The 24,156-nt window shown below is 35.1% G+C and overlaps 1 protein-coding gene across 3 annotated transcripts in view; it reads left to right on the top strand.

Moving 5' to 3' along the window:
- Positions 1–24,156, top strand: part of MYOM1 (myomesin 1) — a 158,225-nt gene that overhangs the window by 106,213 nt on the left and 27,856 nt on the right. For all 3 annotated transcript variants that reach the window (XM_051970392.1, XM_051970391.1, XM_051970393.1), the window contains 5 exons: positions 437–621; positions 7,995–8,109; positions 19,002–19,158; positions 20,224–20,330; positions 21,016–21,060. In XM_051970392.1, the coding sequence (XP_051826352.1) occupies positions 437–621; positions 7,995–8,109; positions 19,002–19,158; positions 20,224–20,330; positions 21,016–21,060 (609 nt within the window). The remainder of the gene's footprint in view (positions 1–436; positions 622–7,994; positions 8,110–19,001; positions 19,159–20,223; positions 20,331–21,015; positions 21,061–24,156) is intronic.

Here is a 24,156-nt window from a genome sequence, read left to right as displayed (position 1 = left end):
AAAATCCCATTGTAAACCATTACACTTCACGTGCCACTCAATGGAGTTGTTTTCTTCTTATTAATTGAGATTTAGGGAAAGGTTCAGCTTGCATTTAACACATAATCAGTCAATATAACCAAATTAGATTTTCTGGCAAGAGAATACCAACAAGGGAACCAAAAATTAGTCCAGAAGAAAGATTCATGTAAGATCTACCATGTCAACTTGAGCAAGACACAACTTCCTGGTGTCCTAGTCTCATGGTTTCAGTCAAGGCGGGGCTTAACATTTCATATCAGAGTTGTCAGGAAGAGTCATCAAAATGATGATAATATGCTTAGAAATATGAAGTTTTCCTGTAAATGCTATAGCTTTAAGCACATGGTTTTAAGACTGAGCTCATATCTAATCTTTCTTCTTTGTACTCATAGCATTTATTTCTTGGTTTCTCTAGGACCTCCTCATGGTCTAAAATATAGTGAAGTCAGGAAAACCTCCCTGGTTCTCCAGTGGAAGCACCCAGTCTATTCTGGTCGAACTCCTGTAACAGGTTTCTTTGTTGACATCAAAGAGACGAAGGCTAAAGATGATCAATGGCGAGGGATCAATGAGAAGGCAATAGCAAACACATACTTGAAGGTATAACTATTACCACTTTTTAAAGTATCTAAAAAAGTTAAAGAGTTCTGATGATGATACTAATTTTAAATGAAGTATAATTTCATTTAAAAGGATAGAGAAATGCAAAAAACCCAACCCTCTTAATATTAATAAAATGAGAACCTCAGAAAGGAATTTTCGAGTTTCAACATAAAGCTTTTCTCTAAAGAGAAAACATTTTGCCATCACTATTTGAGGAGAAAATTTGTGAATCCTCCCTATTGTCAAGTCCAGACTCACCTGTCTGACCTTTAAGGTTATCTATTCACCTTCTTTCAAGGCCCTGACAGGTAAGTGTTTATGAGAACAAATAAAAAATAAACCAGAAAAAAACTAGAATAGGAGTAATTGTCAAAGGTACCAAGAAGGAAGCATGAGGATTATGTCCTTTGAAAACCTTACAAGAGGGGAGAAAGAGGAAAAATAAAAAACAAAGAAAATTAGTAATGACAAGAGGGATAGAGTCCCAAAAACAAACTTTGCCTGATTTCCAATTTTGCCTGGGGCCTACCCTGATTCATTTCATTTACTATTTAGTTTTTCATCAGTTAATTATTCCTTTACACTGAATAGTGCAAGGCCCTTTTTTTTCCTTGCTTAATTTTAGCTTATTGGATCATCCCATCTTGTAGATGTTTCATCACTAAATTTTAGTCCATTAAAACTTCCTTGAAGACAGAAATGATTTTTTCTCTTTTCTTTGTATTCTTACATTTGGCATAGTCCCTGAAAAATAGGAAGTACTTTAAAATATTTGTTGTAAACAAATGTAAATCAAATGATTGATTGATTGATAGTGTTACTAATAGTAATGGTGATAATGCTCTGATAATACTGAATTCTAACAAATGCTTTATAATCTCCTTGAGTCTATTGCTAGAGCTTACAAACATTAGTAATCTCTTAAAGTTCTGGTTAAGAATAGTTAAGACTATTGACTCTAAGACTGACTGCCAGTTACCTCTGTCATTTATTTTTAACAAACAAAATTTAACTAAGAATCACGTAAACTTTTCAAATGTCCTTACAAAACAGACAGAGATTTAGAAATGCTTTTATTAAATATTGCTGCCTACTAGGAAGCTGTCTACTACTGTCCCTAGCAAGTCATATAACCACATTTGTTCTAGTTTCTTCAACTATAAATATGGATAATAACAGCACCTACCTAGCAAAGTTGTTATGATGAGAAAACAAGATATTTGTAAAAATGCTTAATATAATGTTGGCACATAGTAGGAACTATATAAAAAACTTATGCTCTGACTACTTATCTCAAAGTGTTATACTTTGTAAACCTTAAAGCACACTATAAATATATGGATTTTTTGTGATATCATTAAGTACCCTAAACATAAAAGTGCCATGCTTTTTCTTTATCTTTGTTGTGCAGTTGTATCTGACTTTTTATGACCTCATTTGAGGTTTTCTTGGCAAAGATACTGGAGTGGTTTGCCATTCTCTTCTAGAATTTATTTTACAGATGAGGAACTGAGGCAACAAACAAGGATTACATGACTTAGCCAGGATCACACGGCTAATAAGTGTCTGAGGCTGGATTTGAATTCAGGAAGATGAGTCTTCCTAACTTCAGGCCAGGCCCTCTATCCACTGCACCTCCTAGCGGCTCCCCTTTATCTTTAGAAACCATCAGTTACTGCTGGAAATTAACACTTTGCTAAAATTAAGCTCTAATTCAATATATGAATGGTAGGGGAAGCTTTTTAAGAAAAAAAAGTGAATGCTTTGTAAATAATTTTGGAGGCAAAATATTCAAAAGAGGAAAATAAATAGAGTACATTTATAGAACAGAGAAGTTATTTACTCTCTATTGAGTTTCAGCATAAAAAGGTGTGTCTGTTATTACATGACTAAATGCAAGGCTATATATATTTACATGTATATACACTTCCTAGATCATATTGCAAAAATCTAGCCAAACAAGCTAAAAGCAGCAACAGTCAGTACAAAATGTTGGGAACAAAGTGTTAGAACCAGTCTTGCATTTGTCCTAGGAAATAAACAAGCTGAATGGAGTATTGGACCTGGAGTCTGGAAGGCCTAAATTCTAATCTACCTTCAGACATTACTAGCAGTATGACATTAGGCACAACTTCAAAATGCCTTTATTTCCACATCTGTAAAATGGAGATAATAAAAGCATTTACTTCACAGGGCTGTTGTTAGGATCAAATAAGATAATATTTATAAATCATATTGCAGATCTTAAATACCAGTTGTTTTTGTTATATTGTTGTAATTCTTAATATCAGCTTTCCACAAATGTACCCTATTTCAGATAATGGTATTATCCTTCCCCTTGTCACCCCACCTCCAGATTTCAGTCATCCTTGATTCTTTCCTCTCCCTCTTCTTCTACATCTGTCTAGTCACCAAATTTCATGAGTTTTTCACCAAAATTAATGTTCTTCACTTTTTCATATACTCTGCATCTATTTCTTTTAATTTTTACTGTCACCTTAGTCCAGCTCTCATTACATAATGTTGTCATTGTATCCTAATTGGTTTCCTTTCTTCTTTTCTGTCTCCTTTCCAATCAATCTTTATTTACTACAGCTGGAATAAGCAAATGTGAGGAAGGCCTGTGATTTCATCAATCACAACCTTTCTGTGACTTAGGAGATAATAACAAGAGACCACATTTTTTGTGTTTTTAAGTTGGCAAAATGTTTTAAATATATTATTTCATTTGATTCTCACAAAGATCAGGTGTTATTATTTCCATTTTCCAGATGACAAAACTGAGGATAATAAAAGCCAAGAGACAATTTGGCACAAAGATAGATTTGTGAACTGGAATGAGAAATAAGTGAGATCAAAACCTATCTTTGGCTTATTGTTTTTGTTTGTCCTTTGTTCTTGAAGAGAACCACAGCATCAGGGAGGAGATGTTGGGAACTTTTCCCTCTAGAACAATGTAGGTCTAGTGGCCAGATATAAGTCAGAATGACTGGAAATGGTCCTGGATGCAGTGGGAGACCTTGGTCTTTGTAAGTTAAAGTTTTTAACAAGTCTGAGGCAACACCCAATCAGCGATTAAGTCTAAGTAAGAAATGAGGCAGAGAATGGCCTCTTTTATCCAGTCCTAAAAAAAAATCAATCTGGGAACACAAACAAAAGTTCAGAATCAATAGGCTGAGGCTCATGAAATACTTGAAATGGCACACCACAAGGGAGGGAAGAAAGGAAAGGATGGAATTTAAAACTCAATTATTTTTTAAAGTTTAAAAATATTTTAACATGTAATTGGGAAAAATACATAAGGAAAAATATTAGATATGGAAAATTATTTTTATGAGAATCAGTCTTTTATACCTAATCCAAAAGCCCAAACTCATGTATTTCCTTAGCTATTCATTTATTACAAATTTCTCTCTTCCTAACTTCACAATGTCCACTTCTCTTTTCCAGTCTTCAGAATTATCATTAACTCTCTGTGATCATAAAATCAGTTATGATCATTCCCCTATGGTCTCAAAAGAAGAAGCAGCCTATTCTTCATAAAGATTAATGCCCCATCTGACTTTGGACTTTGCTGACTTCCTTTCTTTTGAAACAGTAAATAGTATGATATAGGTTATATACTCTTGTGTATTTTCAATCTCTTACTTTAGCTCTTTAACATTTGCCACAAACATAATCTAGTTTCCTCAGTCTGGAAGTTTTCCCTTGATCTCACCTACCCACCAGCTCATAATTCTTCTTCTCTTTATTAAGTCCTTTGAACAATTTATCTGTGTCTAGTGCTTTCGTTTCCTCACCCACCCATTGTCCTCTCAGCCCCTTGAAATCTGTCTTCTGCTGAAACTAATATTATTCTATTGAAATTGCCTTCTTAGAGGTGACCCATGACCACCTAAACATCCAGTCCGAAGATCTTTTCTGGTCTTAAGCCTTTCTGCAACATTTATCACACATCCACCCCACTTCTGGCCAGTCTCTTAACCTCAGAGACATCCCAGTCTTTCAGGCAGCTGAGGAATGGAGAAGGGGAGTCTGATGGGCAAAGTGTAGGACCTGGAATCAGGAAGATTTGAATTCAATTGCAGCCTCATCTTACTAGCTGTGTGATCCTGGGCAAATAACTTAGCCTCTCAGCCTCAATTTCCTCATCTGTAAAATAGAAATAATAATAATGTATCTATGATACAGAGTTGTTGTTTGTACCAAAAGAGATAATATATTTAATATATATAATCTATTTATATATTATGTAATTCTATAATTATATATTATGTATATAGAATTATATAATATATTTAAATATATTTAAAATGCTTTGCAGGGGCAGTCAGATGGAACAGTGGATAGAGCAACGGCTCTGGAATGAGGAGGACCTGAGTTCAAGTATGACCTCAAGACATTTGACACCTTGTTAGCTGTGTGTCTATGGGCAAGTCACTTAACCCCATTGTCTTGCCAGGGGAAAAAAAAAGTACTTTGCAAACTTTCAAGTGCCTCAGTTGTTGTTAAGTCATTTTCAGTAGTGTTCTATTTTTCTTCACTGCCATTTCTTGGCAGCTCGTTAGGTTTTCTCCAGCTAGTTTTACAGATGAGAAATTGAGAGAATGGGGTTAAGTGACTTGTCCAGGATCACACAGCTAGTAATTGTTTGAGGCTAGATTTGAAATTAGGCCTTCTTGACTCCAGTCTAAGCACTTTATTGCATCACCTCATTTCACCCAGGAGAATGGACTTTTAAGGTCTCTTCCAGCTATAAATTCATAACTTTGTGATCCCTATCTAAATGTCTTACTGTCAATTCAAACTTAATATATCCCAAAGCAAGCCTATTGTTTCCCTTCCCCTTAAAATTTGCTCTTCTATGCCAGAAGACATTTATTTCTGTGGCCTCATCATTCATGCAGTTGAAACATCTGGGATTCCTTGCACTTTTTTTCCTCCTCACTTTTCATATTTAATCAATTAAAAGTCCCATTAATTTCACCATCTTCATCCTCCAAGTTCCCCTTTGGCTCTCATTGCTCCCACCCACAATAGCCCCTCACTACTGATGTGATTCAAGCACCAAAATGATGAGATGATTTGGACACCAGATGAGGGCAGGCACCAAAAGGTGGGGTTCAGTCCCGCGAAGAATTCACAATGGCCATTCCCTTTGGCAAAAGGTAGATTTATTCAGGGGAATAAGTTACAGAAAAAATGAAGGGATACAATAGACACTGGGAAAGATGAAAATGAAATAGCGTAGGAGAGTATATGAAAGACAAATTCCTTAGTGGAACTCACAATTACCCAGTAGGAAGGGATTACCCCATGAGACTGAAGCATGCTCTTAATTAGCAAGCTAAATCCTGAAAGGGATTTAGCACCCTAAAGAGTTAATTAGCTATAAGGAAGAAAAATGGGATTGATGGGGATTGGGAAACATAATGGAGTTAGGAAAGATACCATGTGGGCATGGGGAAAGGGGAAGGAAAAAGACACAATGAGGCAGAATATTGTGGTGGACTTATTCAAAGGAAGGCAGCAGCCAGGGGATGGCCAACAAGTAGGTTTTATACGAAAAATTTAACCTCAAGGATATGACTGGGATTTCTGACAGGGCTTGGCAAGGTGAGACTGCTCGAGACCTCTATAGAGGATGGGTCTCAGAAGTTTGATATAACTTGGATTTCAGAGTGGACAACCTCCCCAGAGAGTGGGACCGAGTAGCTAAATGAATTTCTATCAGTGGCTTCTCCCTGCCTGCCTCAAGATTAATTTTTATCAATTATTCTGCTAACCACAGCTGACAATGAAGCATTCATCACTCCCACCTGTCTATATTAGTTCAGTAGCTTTCCAATGAGTCATCCTCTCCTCTCCTTGAATTCATCCTTTTTCTTACTGCTGCCTGAATAATCCTTCTTGTGAATTAAAGGAGGGGAAATTGTATTAATTTTGAAAAATAAACATGAAAGCATGTGGTTTTAATTCAACAATTTGTAAATCAATGGGAATGTTGAGTCCTTATATTTTGAATTCTCCCTTGCTGGCTGAGATTAGTTTATTAATAAATCACACATTATTCTAAAAGCCGGAAGAAAACTTAGTATTAATGCTGCTCTAACCACATGGTACCTTGACTTCATGACTCAGCAAGGAGGAAGCAGATATTTGCCTATTGTTGCTGCTGCTCCTTGATTGACAAGCAAGAAGCAACTATGGACAGATCACTGCCTTGAAATAAGGGCATCTTACCACAGTTAGGAATTAGACTTGAGATTTCATTGGTACTATATAAGGAATTTCTGGGTAAAAAAGTTTCCTCCACCATTGCAAGTTGACACATTCTCTACAACTTAAAAGAAGTAAACTTTTAGAAGTAACTCTTGGAATTACCTAGAGTAATGGTGTCAGATAGAAAGAAGGTCCCTAAAACAATAAAGATCCCTGCTGTCATATATTAACTTGGAAAACCACATGTTAACAATATCTATATCCTACATTTATTTTTCCCAGATAGTATTTTATTTTTCCAATTACATGTAAAAATTGTTTTCAACATTCATTTTTGTAAAATTTTGTGTTCCAAATTTTTTCTCCCTCCTTCCCTTCCTTTTCCCCTTCTCAAGAAAGCAAGCAATCTGATACAGATTATACATATGCAATTATTTTAAACATATTTCCATATTTGTCATGTTGTGAAAGAAAAATCAGAACAAAAGAAAAAATGAGAAAAAAAATTAAAGGTGAAAATAGTGTACTTTGATCCTCATTCAATCTCCATAGGTCTCCCTCTGGATGTGGATTAAATTTTCCACCCAGCTAAATATTTATCTCCTCCAAATAGAGCATGTGAAAACAAAGTTCACATTTTTTATTTGTACCCTCAGCATAATACTCAGCATATAATGTTTACTAAGTGCATTTTCATTACAATTCTGTGAAATTACTTGTGTAACTTTGTTCAATCATATAGCTTGCATTTATATAGAACTTTGAGGTTTGCAATACAGTTTACAAATATAATCTCATTGTGTCTTCACAAGAAATCCAGGAAGTAGTTGCTATTATTATCCTCATTTTACAGATGAGGAAACTGAGGTTGAGAGGGATTACATGATTGCTCAAGGCCACACAACTAGAAAGTGTCTGAGTCCAGATTTGAACACAGACTTTCATGACTCCAAGTACAGCTTCTTGTATCTATGATCTCGAGTCTATGCATGGGCTATCGGTGGGAGGCAATCGAGGGAGTAGGAATTTAATGTTTTACTATTGGACAGAGGACACATCAACAAATCTTGGAATCACTAGAAATGAAGAAAATGTTATTTTAAATGACATGAAATTTTATATTGCTTCTCTCCTTGCTTTTTATCCAGGTCCAAAACCTCAAGGAAGGAGTCAGTTATGTATTTCGTGTCAGAGCCTTAAATCAGGCAGGGGTCGGGAAACCTTCTGATATTGCTGGTCCTGTTGTGGCAGAAACTCGTCCAGGTCTGTGATGTGCTCTTTCTGTTTTTTCCAACTTTAAGAAGGCCACCTTTGTGTGAAATAATAGGGAACTTAAAACTTAGAGCGTTTTCCATAATGACTATTAGTTGCACTGAATGCAGACTGAATAATTAGCAAGTCTGATTGTAAGCTAGTAAATACATGAATAAAAGGCTGCCCAGGGCAGTTACAAACCAGGCTTGAGAGGCTATGTCATAGGCCCCAGTGCTGGGTTTGTACCTCTTTGAAGGAAAAGTCTGGGGTCCTTTTAAGGTTCCTAGAACAGCTGTTGTAATCACAGAAGGCTTTCTACTCTGACTGGTCACAAAGGCACACAAAATTCCTGCCCAATCACAGAGCAAACTCTGACTGTCCAGCTACTCAGCCCAGTCCGTACATAAAAAGCTGGGTTTAAGTACTTGCAGCTGCTGAGTTTTCCAAACAGCTGCTCTCAATGAGTGACTTAGGAGCTGAGACAGCACTCACTCTCCAGGTCATTGTAATGCCTCTGAGAGTCTGGAAAGACATCTCTCCCTTTTTGGGTATTCTATGAAAGCAACAGATTTGTTATAGTGCACATATGGTCAATTTGTGCCACATAAAATACTTGACAATTAGAAGGGTGTTTTCTTGCTATTTGAAGCTCTTCAGAACTCGAAAAATCAAGCTTTTCTTTTTCTTCTAAATAGTCTGTAATCATAGTTTTTATTTCATTCTTGTTTTATTTGGCTGTCATTTTTCTTTGAGTATTGTAGCATGGAAAATACAATCCTAAATAGTCTCTCCCTGCGCCTCTAATGAAACATTTTGGAATCATAATAGATAGTTCACTCATCCAAACTTAGTATAAAAAATTATAGAATAAACAACAATAACACACAACTAAACAATCAGCATTCAGGTTATTGCATTGAATCTGTGTGTAATTTAAAGCATGATACAAGTTTAGGGCAGCTAAGTGGTTCAATAGATAAAGTGCCACATATGGAGTCAGGAAAATTCATCTTCCTGAATTTAAATCTGACCTCATAAAATTATTAGCTGTGTGAGCATGGGGAAGTCACTTAACCCTGTTTACCTTAGTTTCCTCATCTGTAAAATGAACTGGAGAAGGAAGTGACAAACCACTCCAGTATCTTTGTCAAAAAAAACTCCAAATGAGGTTTTGAACACGCCTGAAAAATGACTGAACACAAATTTATCAGTCCTTAAGATATAAACTCCAGAGCTTACATACAATGTAATGCTCTTCTTAACAAGAAAGATAGAGACCAAGAGGTATTCTTAGAAATAATTGTTTTTATCACAGTTAGGAATTATATCTGTGATTTCATTGGTACTATATAAGGAATTTCTGGGTAAAAAAGCTCCCTCCACCATTGTAAATTGGTACATTCTCTACAACTTAAGAGAAGTAAAAATTTTAGAAGTAACTCTTAGAATTACCTAGAGCAATTGTATCAGATAGAAAGAAGGCCATTAAACCCTGTGTAAAGATCCCTGCAGCCATATATTGACTTAAAAAACCATAGGTTAACAATATTTATATCTTACATTTATTTTTTCTCTATAGTATTTTATTTTTCCAATTACATGTAAAGATAATTTTCAACATTCATTTTTGTAAGATTTTGAATTCCAAATTTTTTCTCCCCTCCTTTCCTGCTCTCTCCCCTCCCCAGGACAGAAAGCAATCTGATACGAGTTATACATGTACAATCATTTTAAACATATTTCCATATTTGTCATGTTGTGAAAAAAAATCAGAACAAAAGAAAAAAACTGAGAAAAAAAATTTAAAGGTGAAAATAATATGCTTTGATCCTCATCAGTCTCTATAGATCTCCCTCTGGATGTGGACTAAATTTCCCTATCCAACTAAATATTTATCTCCTTCAAATAGACAAAGCATGTGAAAGTAAGGCTCACATTTTCTATTTTACTCCCAAAGTGCTTAGTATATAGTATTTAATAAATGTATTTTCATATACTTATTCAGCAAGAGAAATCCTCGGGACTGACTGCTTATGGGATGGTATATGGGCTAAAGATGACCCAAGTGACTTCCTCATTGTAGCAATTTTGCTTTTAATGGAGCAACCACCAATGGCTCCTTGATAAGGTTTGGGTTGCTCTAACTTTGAAATTATCTAACCAAGCCCTTCCTGGGGCCACTTCATTATAAGGAGCTTGCCCTCAAGCTTTAGTTATTGTTCAATCATTTTAATTGTGTCCAACTCTTAGTAAAGTCATTTGGGGTTTTCTTGGCAAAAATACTGGAGTGATTTGTCATTTTCTTCCCCAGATCATTTTACAGAAGAGAAAATTGAGGCAAACAGGGTTAAGTGACTTGCTCAGGGTCACACAGCTAGTTAAGTATTGTTAGCCAGATCTGAACTCAGGAAGATGAGTTTTTCTGATTTTAGACCTGGAGCTCTGTATCACTGTGCCACTCAGCTGCCCTGAAAGAACTTTTTATTTGGGATAACTAAGAGTTGGAAACAACTGAGTGACAACAAAGTTTTTAAGCATGTAAAGCTCCTCCTGTGACCATAAAAATTTGGGAACTCACATACCAAGCTGCCAAAAGAATATTGGATTAAATCCCATATTTAACCAATTGTGTAACATTGGGCAAGTCATTTCATTTTACTCAGTTTCAATTTTCTCACCTGTAAGTTCAGGTACCTGGACTCAATGATCTGCAGCATACTTGGCCTCTGAGTAATGGCCTCTTAAGTTCCCTTCCATCTTTTGAGGTGTGATCCTATGATTCTATAATTTTCATATAGAAAGAAATTAGTTATTTTATCTTAAGTATGTGCCAGAATGAATGTCAGTGACCTGACTTAAAGTTCAGTTTCTAATTTAAAAAGAATTGTATCTTGGGAACTGTTATTGAGATTTCAGACTGGAAACAAACCTTATCATGTAATAGCAAACTCCAAACACACCTCACAAGAACAGATACACTGTAATTCTAATTAAGTGGAAAGTTACCTGAACCTGCTGTGGCTGGTAGCACTTTGGATCTTGGTCTATTCAGGAAATGTGCTCAAGGACTTAATACAGACGTTTCTATGAATACTAATCATGCTAGTAATAGAGATCCCAAAAAGCAAGATGAAAAATGTCCTGCTTTAGCAAGAAATCTATTACCTAAAAAAAATTATTCAACAACTAAGATTTAAAAATGATTTTGTGCTGCTCCAGAAATGCCTAACAGTGATGCACTTATTATCTGACTTTAAAAGATCATTTGTCATTCATTAACTTGCATGATATAGGACTACCCAAAAAGTCTAAGGATACTCTGAGGAGGACTTGCTGGGTGGGCCAGTTTCCTTCCCTCTGTTTTGTGGTGATTGAGTATACCCCAGGCCTGGGGATCCTGCTTTCTTGGCCACTAAGTGCTAGAGCACAAGAGAAGATATGGACACAAAACATTGCCATGATAGGAAAGGCATATCCGTTGATTTAGAGCTAACAAGAGTATTAAAGATCATCAAGCCCAGCCCCTTGATTTTACAAGTGAGGAAACTGAGTCCAAGAAAAAGGAAATGACTTGCAATTAGTTAAGTAAAACAAATGGAATTTGATCCCAAGTGCTCTGATTGTATATTCAGTATTCTTTCTGCAGCTTAATGTGTATTCCTTAGTGATCAGAAGTAGCATCTGGGTGGGCAGGCTTAGAGTAGAGAAGCTCAGGATCCATCTCTGGTTGTTACAGTGAAATTCAGACATTCCAGGAAACCTTCTGAGGCTCAGTGTGTCAGATGTTGGTTTCAGAGACCAATGAATCAATCAATAAGCATTCATTACGCGCCTACTGTGAGCCAGGCATTGTACCAGTGCCAGACTTACATGTACTCAATGAGTTCAGTTTCCAAAGTTTCTAAACAAACTGATTTACTTCACCTTTTACTAGAAATAGATCCATACAGTTCCCTAAAAGATTGCATCCCCATCCAGCAAACCTTCCCTAGAAGTCCTTTTAGCCTAGATGGATATTAAAGATCATGTACATTAGAGAAAGGGGGCCAAGCCATTATATAAACTGCAATATACACACACAGACATGTATACACATATGTGCACACACATGTGTGTATATGCAACCTGTAGGCATGTATATTGTATCATATGTGTATATGTATGTGCAGGAGGAAACAAGTCAGTTGATGGGAGAATATCCCAGAATAGTAACTATGCTGCCATTGTTCCAAGCAGTAAGAAAATAAGCCACATCATGAGAATGTAATCATCAAGGAGAAAACCATCCTACGGATTATTTATAACATTCCTTGTTGGAAAGTGGAGCAGCCAAAGCTTTGATCTCTCCCACATTGTGGGAGATGTTCTTCCATATGGACATACCCTACTTTCTAGTGTCATTTCCACTGAGCACTATTTCCACAGCATCACAACCAAGCTGCTTCCTCTCATCCTTTACACACACTTACACATATAAATACATATATGCATATTTATAACACACATACATACATATGTGTATACACCTTTGAATTTTTGTTTTCAGATTTTGTTTTTAGAGTTCAGATTTTTTCTTAAAGTTCTATAGACTTGAAAAGGCAAAGTGCTAATCTAAAGTCTGGAGGGAACAATAGTCCCGCTGGCCAAAATTAGAGAATTCTTTATAAAAATCACATATACACATGAAAGCTAATTTAGTTTAAGGAGTAGAGACCTGGAACTCCACTGGTGTGAGGAAGAGGATGCTCTTTCTGCCAATGCCAGTCTACTATCTTGTCTGTACTTTATACTCTTAGAGGCTTGCCTAGAGGGCTGAGAGACAAATGGCTTGCATATGTCAGCTAGCAGGGAGACTTGACACTGGGTCTTCTTCTCTTTAAGGATAGCTTTTTAACTACCACACTATGCTGCCCAGCAATTCAATGCCCTATATCAAATTCAGAATTCTTTCTTTTTTAAATCCATTTTTGAGGCAAAGAGATAAAGACAAAAGACGTTGATTTCCAATTCATTCCTTTGCTATTGAGTTCATAAAAATAAAAGTGGAAATGCAGTATCAGTGTCTGTTACAATTTTTATGCAGTTGCCAAGCATGATCCCTTTATACAAAACAGATGGCTTACTTTCTTTATGATTAATTTTTTTTAAAAGCTATGTTATTATTTTGTTTTTAAAATCAGCATAATGGACTAAAAATAAAGTGAGCAATGGAATTGTAGAACATGAAATAGAAGCAGAAACTTATTGACAGCATTGAATCAGCTGAAACAACCATGGGGCACATAATGACTGGACCTGGCATTAAGAAGACCTGAATTCAGGCTCAGATATTTACTAGCTCTGTGACACAGGCAGAGTCCCTTAATTGCTGTCTGACTCAGTTTCTTCATCTATCAAATGGGGATAATAGCACCTATATCCCATACTTGTTGTGAGGATAAAATAAGATAATATATGTAAAGCTGTTTGCAAACCGTAAAGCAGTATACAAATTCTTTCAATGATGCTGATACTGGTGATGTTTTTGTGTAATTTGCAAACTTTTGATCTCTCTCATTCCTTCTTTGAATTATACTGTTTCCCTTTTTCTCTCTAATCTCTCCTCTTCCTATTTTTGCACTAAAGTCACCAAGAGTCAGAGTGCATGCTGTTTTGACCTGTAGCATGTTATCAAGTAGTTTGTAGAATTTCTCTACCACTTTATCTTAAACAACTAATCCTGGTGCATAAACAACAATCTCAAAAAATTTTTAGGAAATACTTACCATTATTACTTTGACATAAAATGCCCTATAAAGTAGTTTCTTGTCATTTCTGTACATATAATCCAATCCACAATATCAACTCATTGCTTTGCCTTTCCAGTCTGAGGGAAAATATATGATTACCACTAAGTTCTAATCTGATACTTCATCATATTATTGGTATTACCATGTATTCTCAAAAATCTACCAGTGAGTCAGTCAACAAGTGTTTATTAAAACTTTTACTGTATGAAGTATGGCTTACCAAGAATTGGCAATAAAAAAAGGCAAAATCATAGTTTATTCCCATTCTAATGGGGAAACATGTTAATAACTATGTACATACATAATATCTGTAAAATAAATGCAAATTTTACTGCAACTAAGTGGTTCAGTGAATAGAGTTACCTGGAGTCAAGAAGACTCACCTTCCTAAATTCAAATATGGCCCCTGATGCTTATTATCTGTGTCACCCTGAGTAGAGTCACTTAATCTTGTTTGCCTCAACTTACTCATTTGTAATGTGTCTAGAGAAGAAAATGGCAAGCCATTCCAGTATCTTTGCCAAGAAAACTCCAAATGGGGTTACAATATCTGATTCATTGAACAACAACAACAATGGAATCTAAGATAATCTCAGATGGAAAGCTGTAACAGCTAGAGAGGACTGAAGAAAATCACTTAATGAAGATGGGTTTTGAGATGAGTTTGGAAGGTTGTCAGGGAAACCAAGAGATAGAAGTGAGAAGGGAAAATATTTCAGGCATAAGAGAAGTACAGTGAAAAGTCAACAAGATCCTGTGTGAGGAAGAGCAAGGAGGTCAGCATTACTGGATTTTACAGTATGAGGAGGAGAGTCAAGTATAAAAAGCTTGGAAAGTTACCTGTAGAATTCAAATTCCCATAGTTCCTATTAGGCTGGAAAAGATTTTGGGCACAATATACTGTGTGCTTGTTTTCCTAGGATCTTTCATGCCAAATGTGGAGAAGCTTATTAGTTTAACCACATGGAATGGCCAAAGCTCAGCTTAAAAGGCACTATCTAATGAGGGTTTTCTTCTTTTGCTATAGTAAAGACATTCAATGTACCTCAGACATTTCTCATGAATAAATTGGTTATTCTCTCAGTTCTTGAATATTTTTTGTAGAGACAAAATTCTTGATTCCATTTTGCTTGAACCTCATCTCTGAAGTGATATCTTTTTCTTTAGAGCTTAATAGATGATTCCACTTTCATTAATCATCACCCACCCTCTCTGTTGCTTTCCCAGTTATCTTCACAAAGCATTTCCTCAAACCTGTTCCTTCCTTTCCAAAGGGCAGTATGACACATTGTTTAGAATCACATCTGAAAAATAAAAAATTTCCTAGGTTATCCATGATTATTAAGACAAGAATTGCGATAAAATATTCTAATGACCTATGTCACTTACCAAATTATCACCATATTGGGACCTGTAATAATAAATGGAAGCTCAAGAAGGGAATAGCAGGATATGAGTATTAATATGGACAACTCTATAATGCTAGGTGTCAGTTCTGGAACCCATGGAACAGAGAATTCATATGTTGAATTGCTGTGTTCAACATTTAAAATTTCTAACTAAAGTCTAGCTTTAGATGATTTTGAGACACTGCTAATATTCAGCCATAATTCAGTCATTGCAACTCAAAAGTCCTATGATGGCTGCATAACCCAAAAAAACAAGCTTATCTTCTTTTTAAATACTAGTCTCTCAGGACCCAGCACATACCGAGACTTGTAAAGTCTCTGAAGTAGATGCTTCCCATTCCACTCAACTTTAAGTATTCCATAATGAGCTTAATTGTACATTCAAGTTTTAAATTCTTTACAAGTCTCCCCTACAATCTTTAGAATTGTTTCCTTGTGTTTATCCACATCTGATTAAAATTTAGCACATTTTTGGTGAAGCCAATTTTTTTAAAGTTAAAAGAAACCCCATTTGCTTCCTTTTCAAAATGATGATGTAACTTTTCCTTTTCCCGGTGGAGAGTTGGGGGACTAGGAGTATAGAAGGTTGCGTGCACTATCAGATAGACACATTTACTATGAAAACAGATTTTTCTTGATTTTTTAAAAAGTATTTTAATACTATGGCTTTTTTTTTATATAATAACCATTCCCTATTCTTGATAAAGCAATCCTGTGTTATGGTAAAGAAGCAGAGGATAATTGGGACATAATCAATTCCAGTTGTTTTATTTAACTGCATTTTCCCACAAAGTTCTCAAAGCTTTTTAATATAGTAAAATCTCAGCTACATTCATATTTGGGGGGGGGGGGAGTATTAAACTACCATCCAAGAAGCATTTACTAGAGAGTTCTGAATGCAAGCTAGATGCATCAAAGTAGGGATTAATACTGCTTGTATTAATTTTGGCCTAATGATAAACACCAAGAAAACAGAGATGCTCTATCAGCCAGCACCACATCATCCATATATGGAACTATCAGTTATACCAAATGGAAAAGTTTTGAATGCTGTGGATAAATTTGCTTACCATGGCAGTATATTTTCCTGGGATGTATACAGTGATAATGAGGTTGAAACATGCATGCCAGACCTGGCTCAGTATTTGAAAGGCTCCAAAGGAAAGTGTAGGAAAGGGGAAGTATTAGGTTGACTACTGACTGAAGGAAAGTAAGGGAGAGAAGACATGTTAGACTGATTGCTAAACTGAATGTCTATAGAACTATTGTACTGGTCTCACTGTTGTATGTGTGTGAAATCTGGGCAGTATACTAGAGACATGCTAGTATCACTTCCATTTGAATTATCTTAGGAAGATTCTAAAGATCATCTGGCAGAAAAGATATCAGAAACTGGGGTTCATTCCTGAATTAAACTTTCAGGCATTTAAACACTACTTCAGAGAGCACAACTCTGTGGGGCTGACCACGTTGTTTGAATGTCAAATGTATACTTGCCAAAGAGAGTATTTTATGGAAAATTCACACAGGGCAAATGCTTACATGGTAGTCAGGAAAAACAACATAAGGACACTTTTGAGGTCTCTCTTAAGAACTTTAGAATAGATTATGTAACATGGGAGACACTGACATAGGAGTGCCCAGAATGGGTGTGCTTTTATCAGAGAAGATGCTGTGCTCTATGAAGTAGCTCTAAAGAAATTTTAGAGAATCCACTTCAAAAGTTCATATGGACTCTTTGCGCCCAACCTCTGGTAGAGCATTCTGAGCTCATACTGATCTGATCAGCTACAGTCAGACACAGTAACTTGACTCTAACATAATGACTCTAACAAATGGATACAAAATATAAAGAAAATAAGTATAAAGTAATTTTGAGAGAGAGCACTTTTGGTTAGGGTTGGGGAAATAGGGAGTTAAGGAGGTATCCAGAGAATAGCTATGTATTCTAAAGAGATGAAAATTGATCTACTGCCTTAAAACAAACAAAGTTTTTTTTTTTTCACTTTGTGAATGTAAGTTAGTATCTTTAAAATGTATTTTACTTTTCTGCCTTCTTAAGCAGAGTACAAAGCATAATTGAACTTTTTTATGACTCAAGATCATCATCGTGAAAACCAATTATTGTTCTGTGCTATGGTGGAATATTGTTCTTAAGACCAATGGAAACTATAGGACTTCTTGTGTCTATCCCAAATGGTGATAGCTTGTGCTTTTGAATGATTTTGATTTTTAGGTTTTTTCCCTGTTTTCTCCTCTGTTGTCAACTATCATTTTATTACTACTGTAAGTATACCAATCTTAGGCAGCTTCTCTTCTAATTGTCTGTTTCTGGTTTTTAATGGGCTTGGAAATCCAATGACTAAACCTTCCAGAAATTTATGTAAATTAAGAATAATAAGCTTCTGGATGAGATCTTAGAAGCATGAAGTGTTGTCTTGAATGTTCAGTGGCCATTTTCCTTATTTCCTATTTCTTTGACCACATTCTAGATATGTAAAGTTACCTATATTGAGTAAAGAATAAACACACAATCAATAGGGAGGAAAGTAAATTATAATATTTTGATCTCTTTGGTTTTGGTACTCCCTTAATTGTTGAATAAGCAGGTACTTCCCTTTAATACAAATAAGTTGCTGATCCTTACACAGTATTTTTTATAAAACTGTAAATCAAACTCCAGGGACAACAAGCAGTATGTATCCAACTGATTTAGTTCCTTCTTGGTTTAGACCTGCAAATCATAATGGCTACACAAATGAGTGATTAGGATGCACAGGCTGTCACTGTTTTGATCTGAAGTGTATACAAATAGCCAATTAAGAATTTAGTCTGGCTTTTGCCATTGTTCTTTTCATCTTCTCATAACACAGAGTACAGTGGAATATGAGTATACATTCCCTCTGTGATTCAACCATGCTGAATGTGTCAGCTAACATGTCTGCTAACACTTCCTGGACCACAGTATGTCAAAGAGCGAGTTATTTTAAAATCTTTAAGCTTTAGCTGCAAGTTCCAAATGTTTACTGATGAGGGTTATTGTGAGTTACGAAGAACAAAATGAAGGCTGACTTCATTTATTGAAGCTATTTAAAAAAATTATATGTGGAACAAATGTATAATAGAACAAACTAGTCACCCCCTTGATTATTCCTCAGTTCAGTTTGCATATATCTCTACAATACAAAAATAAATGTTAAAAAGAAAACAGTATTCTTCCCTTCTCCATCCCATTTCATCCCTGTTTTAGCAGGTGTCAGAAACCATTGTTTGTAGGTCTCTTGTGCATCAGGAAGGACATTCTTGAATAAGGCCCCTGTTTTGTTTTCAGTCCTCAGGAAGGTTGGAACTCCTTTTCCCAGACTGGCAGTATATTAATGTCCTCCTGCCCTTTCCCTGGTAAGAAGTAAATCTGTGACATGGATCACAAAGAGACCTGACTATAAGAGTGTTGATGGTCCACTAGCTCCACTATTGGAAGTGTTATCTCAAAATACAAACACACAGTTTACTTAAAGTAGATTTACTTAAATTTAGTTTGGTGCGATGGCAGGTGATGACCCAGTCGCTAGGGAATAGAAGTTGGGGTTCTTTCATTACATATGGTAAAAGAATCTGAGATATCAGCAACCCCAAATAAAAGGTACTTACTTGATTAATTCTACTAGAAAATATCAGTGATACTTTTTTTATAATCTTATAGGAACCAAAGAGATTGTCATCAATGTTGATGATGATGGAGTCATTTCACTGAACTTTGAATGTGATCAGATGTCTCCAGATTCTAAACTCATCTGGTCCAAGGATTATGTACCTGTTGAAGACTCTCCTCGATTAGGAATTGATAGCAAAGGCAATAAGTAAGAAATGTTTCATCAGTAACAATGGTTTCCTTCTTACTTTCTATTGTGATGACTTTGGCAGGAGGGGATAAAACTTAAATTAGACAATATACTTTCCAAAGAACTGTAAAAGCTCATATCTCAGTATTTCAAAAATTTTATCATTTCAATGCCCTTGGTACATTCATTACCAATTCTGACTATTATAGACTACAACTTAGTAGATCCTATCATAGTTGCTATGGCAGAAAAAAATTCATCATCTCCTGGGCATTTTCTGGTAGTGAGCCTCTCAGAACATAAGAAGACAGAAATCAAAGCCAACATAAATGTTGAAGGATGCAGATTATAAAAATAGCTCACATTTGTATTACAAAGTATTTCTATACATATATTTTTCCATTGGTATTGTCAGAGTACTTTTATTTGTGTTGTTGAAAGAACAGTGGCCTTGGGAATCTTCATAACTGTGGCACTGTGTATAAGTCATTTAATTTCTTTGAAACTCCATTATCTTCTCTGTAAAATCAAAGTAATAATACTGCTCAAGTTATTGTAAAGACAGTACCTTATCAACTGTAAAAATAACAAGAAGTTTGAAGGACTCTCATTAATGCTAAGGATTTTGAACATAACAAAGTTTGATGCAGATAAATATTTCAGGAGACAACAGAAAGGGACTATTTTCCCCCATCCTCTATCAAGGAAGCATAGTATAATAGAATAGTTGGCCTTGAATCTCCAACAACTCCTTATGTAATCTTAAGCAACTAAATCAAAGTTTTAATATATACACATGTACATATATATGTGTGTGTATCTCCCATAGCACTTTGTTGGAAGATGCCAAAACCATAAAACATATGTCAACAACATATTTTTCAATCACAAAATCTAAAAATATTTGAAAAAAAAAACCCAATATATATTCCAAGAGAGTTGATTTGACTATAAATGCTTTTCTCCAAATGTATACCTATTCCAATGACATTTTACATTTTTAAAGTTGTAAAATATACTGTATTTAATTTTTCAAGATCTGCTTTTGTGACTTCCTTTCCCATTCAAATATTTATATTCAAGGTCTAAAGCTACTTTTAAAGACCTTGGAATAGATGACTTGGGAATTTACTCCTGTGATGTTACAGACACTGATGGAATTGCTGCAAGCTATTTAATAGACGAAGAGGGTAAGTCTGTCCATTGATATCTAGAAAAATGATACAGTAAAAAGTGTTGGTTTTGAAGTTCAAAAATTTATATGTGACCTTGGCAAGTTATGTATAACCTCTCTGAGTCTCATTGCAAAATGACAGGATTGGATTCAGGGGCATGATGGAAACAGCTCCTACTGACTTCAGAAACATGATTATTAAAATTTTAGTATGATCATTCATGCCTCAAAAACTGGCAGATACTATAGGACTTGCATTTTTGTTTTGTTTCTTGACTTTAAAAAGTGATGTATAATGTTAGTAATGAAGATTGAACTTAAAAATGTGCTGTGAGTACATTTTTTCATAGATATGGTTGCTAAATATTTATCAATATGATTCCTAATGGCTGTTCCAGGTCCACATCCTATGATTTCTAATAATATTAATATTATTATATTTATGATAATAAAATACCATTTTTGTATTGTGTTAAAGGTCAGATTGAATATTTCATGTAGCCAAAAGAATGCTGGATTGGAAATCAGAACACTTAATGTTTCACCTATGACTGTGGACAAGCAACCTCTCTAAAGCCCAAGTTCTGTCATTTGTAAAATGAATATAGAAAAATTTGCTCTATGATAATGTATGTGAAATACTTTTTGACCTGTATTATTATTAAATACTAACTATAATCTGTTTTTCTTTCTTTTCCCAGAGATGAAACGTTTACTTGCTCTCAGCCAAGAACACAAATTCCCAAGTAAGTACCAGAAAAATATTTATGGGTAGTGGTCATCATACTGTGTGGTGTGTTAGTTAACATTGATGGCACTGATAGAAACAGGTAATTTAGGAACCTTGATGGGATATACATTTTGGTAGTCATAAATATGTCTTTCTAGTTAGCGCTTCCTTGTAAATTAAAAAATCAGATGATATTATTATTTTTGTTAACCATTAATAATTAGTTCTCTAAATGTACTGAGGATATTCATTCAGTACATGTTTTCTTTAGTGTACAAAACACCCAAGAGGCTCTTTTCATGGAAATATAAGCTCTAGATTACAGAAATAATTTTTATTGAAATATTTTCATATCATGTCTGTAACTTTCTTCAGATATTCATTTTTTTTATGTCTCCAGGGAAAGGCAATATAAGGCCATAGTTAAAGGTCTGGCCTTAAAGCCAGTAATCAATAGGTCCATAAGCATTTATTAAATACCTACTATGTGCTGAGCAGTTAGGTGGCACAGTGGCTGGACCTGAAGTCTAGTATGACTTAACATGATCTGAAGTCAGGAAGATTTTAGTTCAAATTTTACCTCAAATGTTTATTTCTAGTTATGTAATCGTGGATAAATCATTATCCACTTTCTGCCTCAATTTCTCAACTCTAAAATAAGGATAATAATAGCACCAGCAGTTGTGAGGCTCAAATGAGATAGTAATTGAAAAGCACTTAGCAAAGTGTCTAGCACATATTTGGAGCTTAATAAAGGCTTGTTCCCTTTTCTGTGTAATAACATAAATAAATTCAAGGAAGAACTATCTTCAAGTCCCACCTGCAACACAAACTTTCTATGCGACTGTGATCATGTTACTTAAACCCTTGGTGCCCCAAGTAATTCTTCAAACTATAAGTTACAGATAGAGTTGTTGAGTTGCATCAGGGGAGGAAGTTTCCATGCTGGGATTTCTCCATACTGATGAAATCACAAACCGGAGCCAAAACAAATGTCTCCTTGACAAACTGAATTCTTTTTGAATAGAATCTGATAATAGTACAAAATTAAGACATAGGTTTGTATCATTTTAGACACTCAAACTAGAGTTTGCCAGCTTAAACATAAGGAAAACTAATTAAGATAAACAAACTAGTCAAGGAAAGGGGCAGAGAGGCTGTTGGTTCATCTGATATATGTAATCTGGCTCCTTTAAGACTTTATAGCACACTCTGCTAGTGACCCTCTTATATGAAAGATGAGATGTCCAGCTAAGTGTTGTGTATAAGCTTGTAAGGAGACTCTGAAGATACAATGACCTGAAAACATCTTTTGCCATTAAAATTCATTAGCTGAGAGAAAAACCTCCAGAAAGTTACTCCCTAGAACTTGTGTTTAAAACACTAAAATAGGAACTAATGCAATGTTGTTATAAACACGTGATCCTTACATAACTCAGGTTTCCTTTGCATTCCATATGCTAAAAACATAGCTACTTCTTTTAAAAGCTGTTTGTCTAATTTTAAAGAACTCCAATTTGTCTGTTCCATTAATGTCACTGAGATGACCATATAGTGAGAATATATAAGCAAGAATTAGGGAATTCTGATTCAAATCCTACTATAAAGGACTGGAAAAATAATTTCTTATCCTTTTTTTCAAAGGTAAAATTTGAAAGAAAAAAAATGGTTTTCTATAATTGCCTTTTGTTTGCAAATGAAACTCTTATGTATTAGATCTGACTAACTAGGCCTCTGTCACTAATTCCCTGTGTGACTTTAATCAAGTTAATATGCATTTTTAAAGTACCTCCTATGTGCCAGTACTACGCTAAGTACTAGGGATACAAACAAAGGCAAAAAACAGTCCTGGTTTTTGAGGAGTTCATAGTCTAATGGAAGTGACAATATCTAAAGAACTGGATGCTGAAAAGCTATATACAATATAAAATGGAGATAATCAGTGGAAGAAAAACACTATAAATGTTGGGGTGGGAGCAGAATCGAGCAACTCGCTTAATATCTCTTCATCATAGTGTCCTTGTCTACAAAGTAGGATTTATAAAATTTCATTCTACATACTTTAGAAAGACCTGACAGGAATTAGTGCACTATTATTCATGAGTTTTAAAAAATGAATAAATTTAAGAAAAGGAATACTAATTTTCCCCCTTGTTAGGGAGAAATAAGCTCTCAAAAAGCCTTGTGGCTAGTACCATCCATTCTTTCATTCCCAGGGATCTGTCCTCCCATTGGAAAGCTAAAAATGTATGGGGATCATTAACTTGTACTTTGGTTCCCATCTCAGACTAAATCAAATGAAGATGAGCCACAGTAATGGACCTTAAATTGGATAATACTGAAGCAGAATTCTAGAAATAGTAATAGTCAACTTTCAATTATTTGTGCAGAGGGGGCAGCAAGCAGTCAACCAAATAATCAGTTAATAAACACTGATTAAGTCCCTAAATAGTAAAAGTCATTTACATTCAACTATAACAATAGAGAAGGAAAAAAAAATGAGGGCATAGCAAATAGTGACTCAACCCTGAGTTAGGGATCTGCAAATGTTCTGATGAACTTGGAAACATAACTAGAATCACTGGTGCTAAAAATAGAATTGGTCAAGGAATAGGTAATTTTGACATCTCTTATTTGAGATTTTTTGAGGAGAGAGGGATAGATCAGAGGCTTAGAAGTAAAGGAATGAATATGTAACTTATATAGATCAGAGGACCAAATCATTAAGTCTATGGAGAGTTAATGCATTTCTCTAAGAATGTAAGTTGCAGGTGTCTATTTGCAATAAGAGAAGAAGTTTCTTCGCTGAGAACTCGCTATAAGAATGAAGTCACGGGTCTGGCTCTCCAAAAAAAAAAAAAAAAAAAAAAAAAAAAACTGGAAGCAAATGCCAATTCCTCAATACAAAGGAAGCTATTTGATAACTCTTTAAATAGCCTCTGTTCAATGAGAGCTTGAAAACTTTTTATTTTAATTTCTAACATGAGGGTAACACTTTAATAATCTTACAGCATGGAAATTAGATTGATACATTTATTTCTACAAACCTGTTGATAGAGTATAAATGACACACTTAACTTGAATCTGCTTTCACTTGTAAATGCTGACTTAC

This window comes from Antechinus flavipes, chromosome 1, assembly GCF_016432865.1.
Source record: "Antechinus flavipes isolate AdamAnt ecotype Samford, QLD, Australia chromosome 1, AdamAnt_v2, whole genome shotgun sequence".
NCBI lineage: Eukaryota > Metazoa > Chordata > Mammalia > Dasyuromorphia > Dasyuridae > Antechinus > Antechinus flavipes.
The sequence above is the reverse complement of the archived record's forward strand: the minus strand, read 5'-3'. Positions and strand labels throughout refer to the sequence as shown.